Source organism: Capsella rubella, unplaced genomic scaffold, assembly GCF_000375325.1.
Source record: "Capsella rubella cultivar Monte Gargano unplaced genomic scaffold, Caprub1_0 scaffold_3, whole genome shotgun sequence".
Lineage (NCBI taxonomy): Eukaryota > Viridiplantae > Streptophyta > Magnoliopsida > Brassicales > Brassicaceae > Capsella > Capsella rubella.
The window spans coordinates 14,016,257-14,029,678 of record NW_006238921.1 but is presented as its reverse complement, the minus strand read 5'-3'; the positions used below and the strand labels follow the sequence as shown (position 1 = coordinate 14,029,678).

The 13,422-nt window shown below is 36.1% G+C and overlaps 3 protein-coding genes across 4 annotated transcripts; 2 read left to right on the top strand and 1 right to left on the bottom strand.

Moving 5' to 3' along the window:
- The first annotated feature begins 184 nt into the window (after nt 1–184).
- Nucleotides 185–4,523, top strand: LOC17893962 (WD repeat-containing protein 75). The gene is made up of 16 exons (XM_006296912.2): nt 185–411; nt 500–685; nt 782–973; nt 1,067–1,472; nt 1,649–1,767; nt 1,868–1,945; nt 2,059–2,199; nt 2,314–2,358; nt 2,445–2,611; nt 2,785–2,863; nt 2,952–3,028; nt 3,110–3,239; nt 3,335–3,467; nt 3,551–3,717; nt 3,802–3,964; nt 4,050–4,523. Exons 1-16 carry the CDS (start codon nt 292–294, stop codon nt 4,262–4,264), a joined length of 2,418 nt encoding a protein of 805 aa, XP_006296974.2. The 5' UTR covers nt 185–291; the 3' UTR covers nt 4,265–4,523.
- Nucleotides 4,524–5,792: 1,269 nt separating this feature from the next.
- On the bottom strand, nt 5,793–11,460 carry LOC17893790 (receptor-like cytosolic serine/threonine-protein kinase RBK2). Of its 2 annotated transcripts, none has more exons than XM_023786667.1 (7): nt 11,153–11,460; nt 10,791–11,054; nt 10,546–10,703; nt 10,387–10,466; nt 10,159–10,294; nt 9,642–9,791; nt 5,793–6,113 (listed from the first exon to the last, which is right to left on the bottom strand). In XM_023786667.1, exons 1-7 carry the CDS (start codon nt 11,364–11,366, stop codon nt 5,931–5,933), a joined length of 1,185 nt encoding a protein of 394 aa, XP_023642435.1. In that variant the 5' UTR covers nt 11,367–11,460; the 3' UTR covers nt 5,793–5,930. The 2 variants fall into 2 exon arrangements, with proteins under 2 accessions (XP_023642435.1, XP_023642434.1); XM_023786666.1 differs by lacking the exon at nt 5,793–6,113 and adding an exon at nt 8,418–8,721.
- Nucleotides 6,123–7,319, top strand: LOC111831645 (uncharacterized protein At4g04775-like). The gene is made up of 2 exons (XM_023786668.1): nt 6,123–6,954; nt 7,042–7,319. The coding sequence occupies exons 1-2, from the start codon at nt 6,775–6,777 to the stop codon at nt 7,300–7,302; spliced, it is 441 nt and encodes a 146-aa protein (XP_023642436.1). The 5' UTR covers nt 6,123–6,774; the 3' UTR covers nt 7,303–7,319.
- Nucleotides 11,461–13,422: the final 1,962 nt, after the last annotated feature.

The window sequence follows — 13,422 nt, the reverse complement described above, 5'->3', positions numbered from 1 at the left end:
ATGAATCATTTATCGGGGTCTATGGATCTACGGGCCTCGCTATATTCAAGGCCCATTAAAAAGGCCCAAATACTTTCGGACAACGGCTCAAATGTTTTTAACGTCTTTTCTATTTTTTACCGATTGAAAATAATATTGGAATTTAAAATTAAGTTGGAAAAAAATAACACAAGCGAAGAAAAAAAGGGTTTAGTTAGGGCTTTTGCAAATTTGCGTGTCTCCCTTTCATCTTCATCTTCTTCTTCCCCAAAATCTCCGCCTCTTCTTCGCCGGAAAATTGAGAAACTAACAATGATACGCGGTGGAAGAAGCTACGTAACTTCACCTCCTTCATTCTCCAACGACGCTAAAAAGCTCCTAGTTTGCACTGGAAACACTGTCTCTGTTTTCAGCGCCGCCACTGGCTTACAGGTACCAAATCTTTTTGATTCTTCTCCGAGATTTTAGGGTTTCGATTAGAATCGTTGTTTGATACATTTCTTTGCCAATATTGTTTTAGGTTACTTCGCTTGAAGGTCACACAGCTCCAGTAACGACTCTAATCGTTGTTCCTGCATCGAGTCCTGCTCAAAAGATACTTTGTTATTGTTGGACTGCCTCTCTTGATGGTACAGTTCGTCATTGGGATTTCTCAGGACCTGAGCTTTTGAAAACCATCGAGGCCCAGCATCCGATTTACTCTATGGTGAGTTTTAAAAAAAAAGTTGAATGCTTTTTGGTTTTTGATTAGTGTTTTGTGATTGTGATTGTGAATGTATCTGTGTATTGTTTGATCTTCTAGGTTATTCCTTCTCTCTTGAGTGAACCTCAACAACAAATTGATAAACGCCGTCAATTATCTGATAAGTTGGTTGCTTATGTTTCGGTTGAGGATACAAGTGTGGTTAAAGAAGGGTCTAAAGAGTTGCGTGGTCACATTCGAAGATTTAATCTTGCTAAACCACGTATTCCTCGTGGAGATACTTTGAAAGAGGTTAGTTTTTTGTAGTGGTCTTATGGGGTAAGACTTGTTGTCTAAAGTATTGGATTGTGCAAGCTTACATCATTTTCTTATTTCTTTGTGTAGACGGCAGAACCAGAATCTATTGTTATCAGTCCCTCGGGAGAATTTTTTGGAATCCGGCACAAGTGCAAAATTCATATATGGGATGTTCCTTCTGGGGGATCAAGGCATGCGGTTTCCAGGAAGATGACACTACATCATTCGAAGTTTATCAATGTTTTTGCTTTTCATCCCACGGAGAGAATTGTAGTTGCTGGAGATGTGACTGGAAGAGTGTTGATTTGGAGAGGAGTCGGTAATAGAAAACTTGCCTTAGGTAATCAAAAGAAAAAAGTGAGAGCAATGGTTGATTTGGATAACGCTGGAGTGAGAGGTGAAGATGATGCTGAATCTTGCACTACATGGCACTGGCACTCTGCTGAAGTTAATGTCCTTAATTTCTCTTCCGATGGAGCATATTTGTATTCAGGTGCAACCGAGTTATTTCGCACTTACATTTCCCGTTTTTGTGTTTATATGATGTTGTGCTAATATCCATTAGTTTATCAGCCTAACAAACTAATAGGTCATGAAAAAAAGACTTATTGTTTGATATTTACTTCCAGAGTTCTTACCCTGACTTGTTTGTGCTTTGTGACTCTTTAGGGGGAAGGGAAGGGGTACTTGTTGTTTGGCAGCTAGACACAGGGAAGAAGAAATTTTTACCAAGAATAGGGTCTCCCTTGTTGTATTTCATGTGGTCTCAAGATCCAACTCTTTCTTCTGTAAGTCAGTCAGAGCCTACTGTTTTAATCCCATCTAACACACAGCCTGCTGAAACCAGAAGGAATGTTTTTCTGATTTAACTAAGAACGAGAGCTGCAGGTGGTTTGTGCAGATAATCAGATCCATTTGCTAAAAATGCCTTCGATGGAGATCTTAAGGACCATTTCTGGAATCAAGGTTTGTCTTAGAAACTTATTAATTAACCACTAACTGCTAAATCTGGGAAGTTGCTAACCTCTCTTGATCTTCTTTTCCTTTGGAATTTATTTCAATGTGTGTTATGTTTACAGCCTCCCCCATCATTGCCTAGGATGTATGAAGGCTTGGCTAGTACGGTTGCTTTTGATCGATCTTCGGGCATAGCTGCTTTGTGCACAGAGAATTATTGTGTTCAGCTATACAATCTTCTTAATGACCGAGGAATATCAGAGGTTAGTGGCTCAAATATATCCCTAATGAGCTCTTTTCCACTTTCTGTTGTCTATAAAATTCTCTATGCTGATGTGTTGACTGTCAGATTACTATTGTAACTAATGGTTTTGCAGATTCAAGTTTGTGAGAGAAACCATCAACCAGGTGATGAAATCACAGTAAGTACATCTTCTTGCCGTTATATATGGTTTTATATCTATTTTTTTTTTTTTCAATTGGTGATAATTTGAGGATATGGTAATAGGTTGTGGTGACAGCGGTTGCTCTCTCCCTCGATGGATCAGTGATGAGTACAACCGAGGTGAAACTTCCTGAAGACGGCATAGGAGGCTTAGTGTCCCTCAAGTTTTGGATGTCTGAACCAGACAGTAAAACTTTCACCTTATCCACAATCGTATATGAACCTCACAGGTTTATAACTCACCCTGCTAATGGATATTGCTTCATTTTTCATCATTACCCAATTTTTTTGTTATTTATTATTCATTATAAACCTAGCAAATCTAGATATCGATTTCTCCTATTTAGTCTACAAACAATGTCCTTTACAGTGAGTAATTTTTCTCCTTCTGTATATCTTACAGGGATGCCGGTGTCTCAGCCATTGCATTTCACCCTACCCGGCGCATGGCAGTTAGTACATCGTTTGGTGGGGACTTTAAGGTAGTTCTTAAACTGATTTTACATACATCTCTTTGTGTATCTCTTTTTTCTTTTTTTGTTGTTATTGATATCAGATTTGCTGTTTCAGATTTGGGTTTGCAACAGCGAGAAGAATCAGACGGATAAGGACTCTAGCTGGATATGTCACGCAGTTGGCTCTTACAAGTAATTGCTTCTGTATGAATTAGGAAACTTCAACATTCACGTATTATTTCCTCAAAATTTAATATTCTCGTTCCTTTGCAGGAAGAAGCCAATGACTGCTGCTGCTTTCTCAGGGGATGGCTCTGTTCTGGCTGTTGCGGCTGAGAATGTTATTACGCTTTGGAATCCAGACAAGAACATACTCTTGTCTGTTCTAGGAGCGACACTGACGGTAATTAATTTTGCAGTTGTCCACTAAAAAATTGGAACCTTTTTCACAAAGATGAATGCTTAAACCTCTCAGTTTAAACCTCCAATTTATTCCAGCCTATCACAAAGCTCTGTTTTGCTGGGAAATCTGAGTTCCTTGTTGCTGCATCTCATTTTCCGCGACCTGAATTGTCTGTTTGGAATGCATCAAAGCTATCTTTGTCATGGTCATATGGATTACGCATAGAAGGTATACATTACAACACTTTCTTTAACTTCTCCATGATATTCTTGTTAAGTTTTCTGTAGCCAATTTCTCTTCTGGTTTTGTAGCTGTCACCTCCGCAGTGGATTCATCGTCTTTTGCAGTATTGGCTCTGATTCCAAAATCCTTTAAAACGGATGAATCTAAGGAGAATATCTTCCGCAGTAGAGATGGTGCCATTCTTTTATTTAACGGATCAGATCCTAAGCCAGTATCTATATGGACTGTGATGCAGGTATGACAAAAGAAAAATCCTGCTCATATACGTAACTATAAAGGAGAGATAAAGCCAATGAGTTATACCATGTCTAAATTTCAGGCTAAGGGAGGATCAATTTCATTTTTAGAAGGAGATAAGACTCAGGTTCGCCTTGCATATGTAAATGGAAACCATGAGTATGTTGTTTTCGATCCCAATAGCGATGAGTCACACGAGCGTAGCGCTGTTGACTATGACGGTCTTGTTGGTCAGGAAGAGACAGGTAAAAGAAAGCTCTTAAACAAAGTAAGAAACAAACTTTATTGAATTTAGCTTGCTGTTAATCGAGAAAGTCTCTTATCTTTTAGGAGACGCCGGGTACACATCCTTGTATGGGCAGTTACCTGACTACGACAAGAAGAGAATGGAGGATGCTGAGTCGTTGGCAACACCGTTTGTATCGTCAGAGAGACCGTGGGAAACGATATTCAGCGGTTCTACTCTAAATTTCCCGCCACTAGAGAAATTATGTGCTGAGTTCTTCGAGTCCCTAATGGAGAAAAGAACAGCCGTTGTGGAATGAGACCTTACTTACACCAAAGAAAAGTTTTATAAGGTTTATACAAAAGAGCTCATTTTTTTTGCAGCCATCTTTGGTTAGCAAAGTTGTTGAGTTTGTTCATGAAATTTTGTAGCTTTTTTGTTATTGTGAGATTCGGTTCGGTCTATGTTGTTGCTACCTTCCTTCCATACTTTGGCTCAAAAAATGCAGGATTCTAATTCTAACCAAGTGTGTTCGGTTTGACTGATACAAAAATATATCAAAGCAAAACAATTTGGAACCTTTGCTTTTTTTTACTTTAGATTCTCAATAATTGTGAAACGAGTCAGGTGCTCCTAACCCACCAGAAGAAAATTATTCCTAAATCCAAATATTTCAACAAACATCTTGCATTATATTATTTATTTTTGCTTAGTAACATCTTGCATTATTAGGAAAAGTTGAGAATACAAAATAAATAGTTTTATAAGTTATTTTGGGTGGTCCAGTATGTTGAGGTAATTATTCTTCAAGTACACAAAAAAGGTTATTGCCTTGGGGACACTAAACTTTTTAATTTTATTTCCACATGCATGTAGGACAATAGTTTTTGTAAGGTTTGTGTTACGTATTGGAAAAGCTTTCTACTTTTGAGAAAGAGATGAAAAAGATGAGAAAAAAGATTATTGTTTGTCCTTAAACACAACAAATTATTTATCCAAGACTAATTCAAGTTTTCTAATTTAAAAAAGTAAATAAATAGAGATGTGGTTGAATTGGCTAGCCAACTTTGCAGAGAAACTTTATTAACCACAAAAAGGATGATTAAGAGATTAAATTAGTGCCAATTAAAGAAGTTAAACTCGTCTACCTAGTTAGTATTATGGTTCCTTGGCTACCAAAAATAGTGATGGCATATATAAAACTATTTGTAACACTCAAGCTCAACTAGTTAAGTGACGAAGACGATATAAAGATCAAATGGCTTATCGTATTAACATTAAACACTAAACAGTAAACACACAAAAGCATATACTTAAAGATAATTGTGTGTGCCGTACACCTGTCATGGGCTCCCCCACCAAACAAGTATCCACATTTAACTTATTATTCTTGTATTGATCCAAGAACTCCATTATTATTATAAACAAACAAATTATGTAAATACACAATGATTAATGTTTTTGGTTTTAGATTAGAATCATTCATTGATCATCATATGGTATCCTAGGTTTGTGGCATGCTCAAATTGGTTGAGTCAGGGTATCTTAAAGACATATATATATATATATATATATATATATATATATATATATATATATCGACTTCTTAATTTGGGTAGACTGTAATAACATTATTCGATATGACCACTCATTATTTCATTGTGCATTACAATTTTCAAAAGAGATCTGATGATTAAAAACGATTTGTGTTTTCTTTAATGTAATTAGCAAATGCAAAACAACGTGACCCTAGCTCTTATCGTCTTCTACTGAGATGATGATATCATAACTATGGGAAGAGTTTGCAAACTCTTGGATAGAGTTTTTGTAATCTGTCGACATCCAAAAATTAAAATAAAACACCTCATTGAATACTTCAATTGTTTATGAAATAGACAACTCTAAACAAATATATATATACAATAAAAAGAAAGAGACAAACAAAATTGATTTTTCAACATTATACAACTAATATATTTTTAGATCTAGCGACTACGATGTGAAGAGCTTTGATTAGAGATAGAGTCAGGAGGAGAGAGTGAGATTGAAGAATCACATTCACAATCCTCAAGATCTTCATATCCCCAAAACTCTTCTTTCACTTCTTCTTCCTCTTCCATTTTCCATTTCTCCTTCTCTATGTCTTCTCCTTGTAACACTTCTAATACCTAAATGCGTATCATAAACACAGCAATTATGAATATATATTATAACAATCAATCTTATATAATTTAGAACGCAGTAACATTTTCTTGATTAAGTCGTATAAAAGGGCAGCTAATCTAGTCTAGCATTTGATTAAAGTTAAGTGTCGGTAAATGAGCCTCTTTCATAATACCTTTTTCTTCATAATCATTCATTATTTAACAATAATCACAATAGAACTATAGTGCTTGTTTTGTTTTGTATGTGATTCTGATTAAGATTAGGTGTCGGTAATTGATCTTTTCATATATTATTTGGATCGACGTCCTATTTCCCCCCGAGAACTATCACATCGTATCAGAACAACACAAAACTTCACTCTCGTCTTTAGTCTCCCCGAATTGATAGTTCTATTGCTAGTTCCACCCGAATCAAAAGTTCTATCTCTATTTCCCCAATCGCGTGGGTTTACATGGTTTTCGAACCAAACCCGATAGATAACCATAGAAACACGGTTTGAAACCAATTTAAGACCCGATTAAAAATCATGCCCGACCCGAATCCAGCTATCCAGATTATAACAGATAGTCGTTTAACGTTCTAAAATCCCCAATTTTGAAACTCAAGAACCCTAAAAATCGAAATCTCCAAAATCGAAAATCCCCAAATTGAACTCTGAGAATCATGAGTAATGTCTCAGGAGCTTCGAATTCTTCATCTCATGTGCGAGGTAGAGGAAGGACTTATGTGTTTGGTGTGCCCAAGAGATGTTGGTGTGGAGAAGATATTGTGGCCAAAAACTCTCACTCGGATGCAAATCCTTGTCGAAGATATGTTCGTTGTGGATATGCCTATGCGAAGAAGGTAATGCGAGTTCTTTTCCTTGCTTTTGGATTGGGTTGCTTGATATGCTAATTTTGGTTCTCATTACGGTTCTAATTTTTGAAATAGCTTGAGAATGATAATCATGTCTTCAAGTGGGTGGATGAGGCACTCTTGGATGAGGTTGAGAAGATGAAGCAGCAGATTGGTATGCTTGAGAAGAATGTGATGGTGGAGCTTGAGAAAAAGATGGTTATGGAAGTTGAGAAAGAGTTATGTGAGAAGGTTGAAGATGTGAAATCACTAATGCAAGCAAGGATGAATAAGATGCTAATTGGGATTGTCTTAGGTTGTATGATCATGATTGGCATAGTTAAGCTAGTTGGATGAGATGATCGTGTTTTTAGGTTGGTAATGCTTGTTTTTTTTGTAATGGATTTTCTTTGGTAATGCTTGTTTGTTTTGTAATGGATTTTCTTTGGTAATGCTTGTTTGTTTTGTAATGGATTTTCTTTGGTAATGCTTGGTAATTGGTGTTTATTTGTAATGGATTATGATTGTCTTTGTTGGTTGGTAATGTTCTGTGTTTGCTGCTTCTTCAAAGACACTCTAAATCGATTGTAAAACAGAACATCATTAGTTAAGTTTGCTAAAACCATACATCAAGGTTTCAAAAGAGAACATTAGTTAAGTTTTACAAAACCATAAGACCATCCTAAACAGGTTTAAATACACAATAAGACCATACAAAAAAACAGACAAGTCTTCATTGTGCTTCTCCTTCATCTCAACACCACTCCTCTTGCTATTTAAGTCCCACATCTCCATCTCCTAAGTCAAGATCAATCTTCAGTCTCTTGACAAACCATTGCCAATTGTCAGTGTTTTCAACCTGAACAACACTCCATGCTATTGGATAAATAGCATTGTCTGCATCCCTTCCTAATGCCACCAATAACTGACCCTTGATCTTTGATTTCAAGAAACAACCATCCACTCCAATTAGTGGCCTACAACTCTCTTTCCAAGTTCTCCTTAACACATCAAAGCACACATAGAAGCGGTTAAAAATGTCCTGGCCAGCTTCATTCCTAATCGTGTCAACCTCCACAATAGACCCTTGATTTACTTCCAATATCTCAGCTGCATAATCCCTTAGACGTGCAAACTGACTATCATACTCCAGCTCAATCCAAGCCAAGGCCTTTCTCCGAGCAGCTTGACACTGAGGTCTAGTAGCCGAAATCTTCCACTTCTCCATTATAATCTGTTCCATCTTCTGAGGCATGTAATACTCAGGATCTTCTCTAATCTTGTCAAGAAACAGCCTTGCTATAACTGGCACCTTAAACATCTCACATTCTCCATTAGCAACACAGATATGCTTATTGTTGTATCGTGTAACCTTCCACATTGACTCATTTTGCAAAGATGCACAATACACTTTCCACTCGCATTTACCCTTAGCACCTACACACCTAAACCCGAGTCTATCCCTATCGTACCTGTATTGTTTCAAATTGTAGCCTGTTAGCAATGCATGATCAGTGACACATTCCTTGAACGCGATCCCATTGAAGAACTTTTGCCCTACGTACATCGTCCCATCTCCACGGTTGATGTGTGTCCCTCTGTCTCCACCACCACGATGTTCTCCAGCTTCGTCGTCGCTATCTGGGTAAACATCGTGAAGGATTGGCTCTTCAGCTTCAGTGAAATCTTGGGCAAGCTTCTCCACGAACGATTCATCTCGATCCTCTGCTTCAGGATCGTATTCTTCAACAGGAGGGATGTCGCCTTCGGGAATAGCTAACGCCATCGCATGCGCCACGAGAGAGAACAACTCGATTAAGAAGAAAAACTCGATTGAGAAGAAGAAATCGATTGAATCGATTCGATTTCAGATTCTAGGGTTCGACTAGGGTTTCTCGAGAGAGAAAGGGGAAAAATCGATTTGGGGTTTTTTGATTTTTGGGTTTGTTTGTTTAATTTTGTAATCGGGTTGGTTAAGTTTTTTAATCGGGTCGAATTAGGTTTAATCCGGTCACTGGATTCGTTCTTCGGTTAATCAAAACAGTAACCCAATTTTTAAACGATTAAACCCACACATTTGGAAAATTGGATGAGAACTATGATATCGGGGTGGAAATAGAGATAGAACTTTTGATTCGGGTGGAACTAGCAATAGAACTATCAATTCGGGGAGACTAAAGACGAGAGTGAAGTTTTGTGTTGTTCTGATACGATGTGATAGTTCTCGGGGGGAAATAGGTCGTCGATCCTATAAACTACTATGTTTTTAATTAGATTGAAAAGTTCAAAAGGTGCTCAAAGAAAAAGCAACATAACATTATTATAAATGTTTGATGTATATGTCGTTATTAAATAAAGATGGTTATAGTTAATGACCAAAGACATTTTTTATGGTCACGCAGCCGATGAGCTAACTAGAAAAGCGATCGTTGAGTAACATATCGACACGATTACGTCTCTTTATAAACCAATCATAAATACTAAACTTTTTCTTTAACAATAAAAAAACAAACTATAGTTTTCATGACACTTAAGTTGCCCAAATAAGGTTTTTAGTTATATGAATGAAGCTAAGGGAAGAAAACAAACTAATGACTCACTCTAATACGAAGAAAATTAAAACTACCAAATATATATTGAAGTAATACTACTTAATTACTATTAATAATTATGATTAATGAGCTTAATGAACGTACCTCGATCATGGAAGGTCGACATAGAGACGAAGATCGGATGCAGAGAGATGCCGCGAAAGCTATTCGATGAAGTTGTTGGATGTCGAACTCTTCACCGATCCTCGGATCCACCAGCTTCTCAATCTCTCCTTCTTTTATAATCAGTTTTGCCTGAATTACAATAAAAATTCAATGTATAAATATTTATATAAACATCGAAATATATAACAATAAAGTCTATCATAATACATTTTATTAGGTTGTAATGATATTTAGGTGTTCAGGGTTAACCTAAAACATCTAAAATGTTGAGTTATTATTATTGGTGGAGTACAAAGTTTTGATTGGTAAAATTCTATGATGTAAAAAATGATTAAACAGCTGTACAAATTTTTCCAAATTTTTTACCAATCACACTTTGGAAGTATATGCAGTTTTGGAAATTAGTCAAACCAAAAAAAAAAAAAAGAAGATAACTTGTGAGATAATAAAACCGATAAATCATAAATAAAATTGGGGTTAAATTTAGAATATTTACCCAGCTGTGTAGGCTTTGATGAGAAGCATCAACAGGTTTTTTACCAGAAATGAGTTCAAGCAAGAACACACCAAAAGCAAATACATCAGTCTTCTCATCTACAATCCCATGTGTGTAGTACTCTGGTGCTAAGTGCCTGTTTGGTTTATTTTTAGAAATGAATTTTAATTATTATTATTATTAAAAAACTTTGTTAAAAATAGAAATAAACTTTGGAGTAAATAGTACCCAAATGTGCCTTCAATTGGAGCAATGGAATGGTGAGACCATTGAGAAGGCAGCCATTTTGCCAACCCAAAATCAGATATCTACAAAATCATTGATTCTTTTTTTCATATTATATAATTCAATGATTAGAACAATGAAACAGTATAATCAAAAGAGGACCTGTGGTTGAAAATCTTGGGTTAAGAGAACATTAGAGGATTTAATGTCTCTATGTATGATCCTTCTCTGACAACCTTTGTGTAAATAATGAAGCCCTTTTGCTGTCCCAATTGCAATCTTATACCTTGTCTCCCACTCCAATGGTGCTTGATTCATATCTACACAACAAACACAACTTCAAGAACTGTAACAACAACACATCATAAGGGACATAAACTTGTTCAAGAGAAATTGTGGTTACTTACCATGAAGGAGAGAAGCAACAGAGCCTCTAGAAGAGAAGATGAAAACAAGATAGAGACCATTGTCAATACAACAACCAAGAAGAGACAAGACATTAGGGTGTGAGACATGTCCGATTGTTCCAATCTCCATTAAAAACTCTTTCTCTCTCCTCTCATCGTCTCTGCCTCCTCTTGTTATCCTCTTCACAGCTATCTCTTCGCAGTTTTCGTTACTCAGCACCCCTCTGTACACCTCTGCAAACCCACCTCTACCTACCAAGTTCTCTGCAAATATTATAAAGACCAAAACCCTTTTTAGTGACATTTAATTAGGAAGTGAAGTTTCTAGAAGAACGAGACCAAACAAGAGGGATTTTGTTGACCTGAGCTGAAACCGTTGGTTGCGTCGTAGATTTCCTCAAAGGAGAAACATTTCCATTTGGGTCTTTGAAACTGCTCTGTTTCTTGAAAACCCTCGACGCATTTGGTGGAAGAAGCCGTGTGAGGAGTCGAGTTCGAGTTCTCAGAGTCGGAGTCGAAACTACGTCGTTTAAAGGAGAAGAGACGTTTCAAGCTGTTGCTTCGAATGTACTTCATTTGTGAGTCAATGGCACAGAAGAGGAGAAGGAAGAAGAAGAAGAAGAAGAAGAGACAGAGCTTAGGAGAAGAGAGATGATGAGAGAGAGAGAAGAGAGAGAGATATAAATATATAATTATCTGTCTGTTTTTTTGTACTTTGTGAATAAAAACACAGAAGAATTAAATTTTGGGTTGGTGAAGGTTTACGGTGAGGTCGACCACAGAGAATTAGGTAACGTAAGAAAGAAACAGTGATTGGCGTTCCGCGTTTGGCGTTTGGCGTTTTGGCGATTTGGGAGTTATGAGAAGAAGTAAGTAGTGTTGTTGTTGTTACACTTTTAGACAAATGAAGAAGGAACTTTGTGTTTGTGTGTGTGGGTGAGACTTTAATGGTTTTTTTATGTTTATGCTTTTTTTATCTCACAAGGCAGGTAGCTTCCCTCGACGATATCCATGTTCTCCATTTTACTTTCTTTCTTTTTTGAGCTTCTCTCTTTTTTTTTTCATCATCTATATATATTTATTTTTCTTGTATAAATTTGGGAATTATGAGATAACATTAAAGATTTTTTTACGAGTATACGCAAAGAGAATATCACATTTTTTATATACGTGAATGTCTCAAGGTTTTTCGGATCGATATCTTTCATATTAATTGATGAATGTTATACATTCAAACATCTATTAAAAATTGGATATTTAGTTATATATTTGTTTTGCGCTATAAATATTAGTGTAATTTTGTATTATCTTCACTCCATAAATTTATGATGGTATAGATTTTTTGGAACGTTTAAGATAGATAAGTAATCGAAATGTGGTAAAAGTAAAGGATATATAGTGTAATACTTTTGTCAAGCATTTGGATAGGGACAAAATGAATGATATAGGATACCATGTCCAATTAATTTTGAAACGTAACATCGTATATTGAGTTTTGGCTACAAAACCTATGCAGTAGTAGAAACATACACACATATTGTGAAACATCGTATAAGAATCTATTGAGTTAATGGCATTTTAGATATTTAGGGTGAGTCTATTGGTGCACTTGGATTCTTCAAATAATTGTGGTCAGTTTATTGTCGAGTAGTAGTTAATGAAGTAAAAAAATCAAAACAAAACAATGCCACTTTTGACAGAGATATAATGGATTCTTTTAAATCTCTCTTTAAAATTCTGAAAAGTCAAGCCTAACATATTTTGCTTATTTAAGTGAAACTACGATTAGGTCGTCCAAATTTTGCATTCTCTTTCGGCCTAACAATCCTCGTCAGTTTTTTTTTTTTTTTCGGCAAAAACAGCTTTTCATTGATTTAAATGAGTTATTACAAAGAAATTTACAGAATTACTAGAGCACAATTATTACATACGCAGATATATGTCATACACTAAGAAAAATACAGCAGAAGGGAGATTGACGATGCTTTCTAAAGAGTAGTCTTACTCGCTAACCGACCAATAGATCCGTTATTGTCCAACTTCATATTTGATTTCTCTTTGTTACGATCGGCATGCAGCAACTTGTGGCTGAACTTTATGTTCACAGACTGTAATTTTAAACCCGATGTGTCCATAAATAACTCTGAAATGTAGACATGGTGGCACCAAAACTTCCGTACCAAAGTCCTTATGAAGAAACTCAACTCTGTAATTTTCTCTAATAAAATCATAAATAAGTGTACCGTAGTAGTAGTTTTGACTGTAGCATCCTCTGAGGAGATTGTCATACCAGAATCTGAAAAATGCATCATTCTAACCGAAGAGAACCAAAGACCTTGACATAGTAATACATTCTTGGTTACTTCCAATAAAGAAATAATTTGTGATGAGTTTGATACGACAAAACAATCATCATCACCAACAGTCCACCATCGTGCCAATTGAAGATCTATAATGCAATGGTTCTTTTTCAGTGGAAGCAAAGCCATCATAACAAGGAAGAAATGATTCTTCACTGCCTCTTGTATATAATCCACCGGTAAAGTCATCAGAATATCAGTAATTCCAAAAATGATTTCATGATTTCCTATACAATCTCTAAGAAATCCAAAACCGTTAAGTAAAGTTGTTA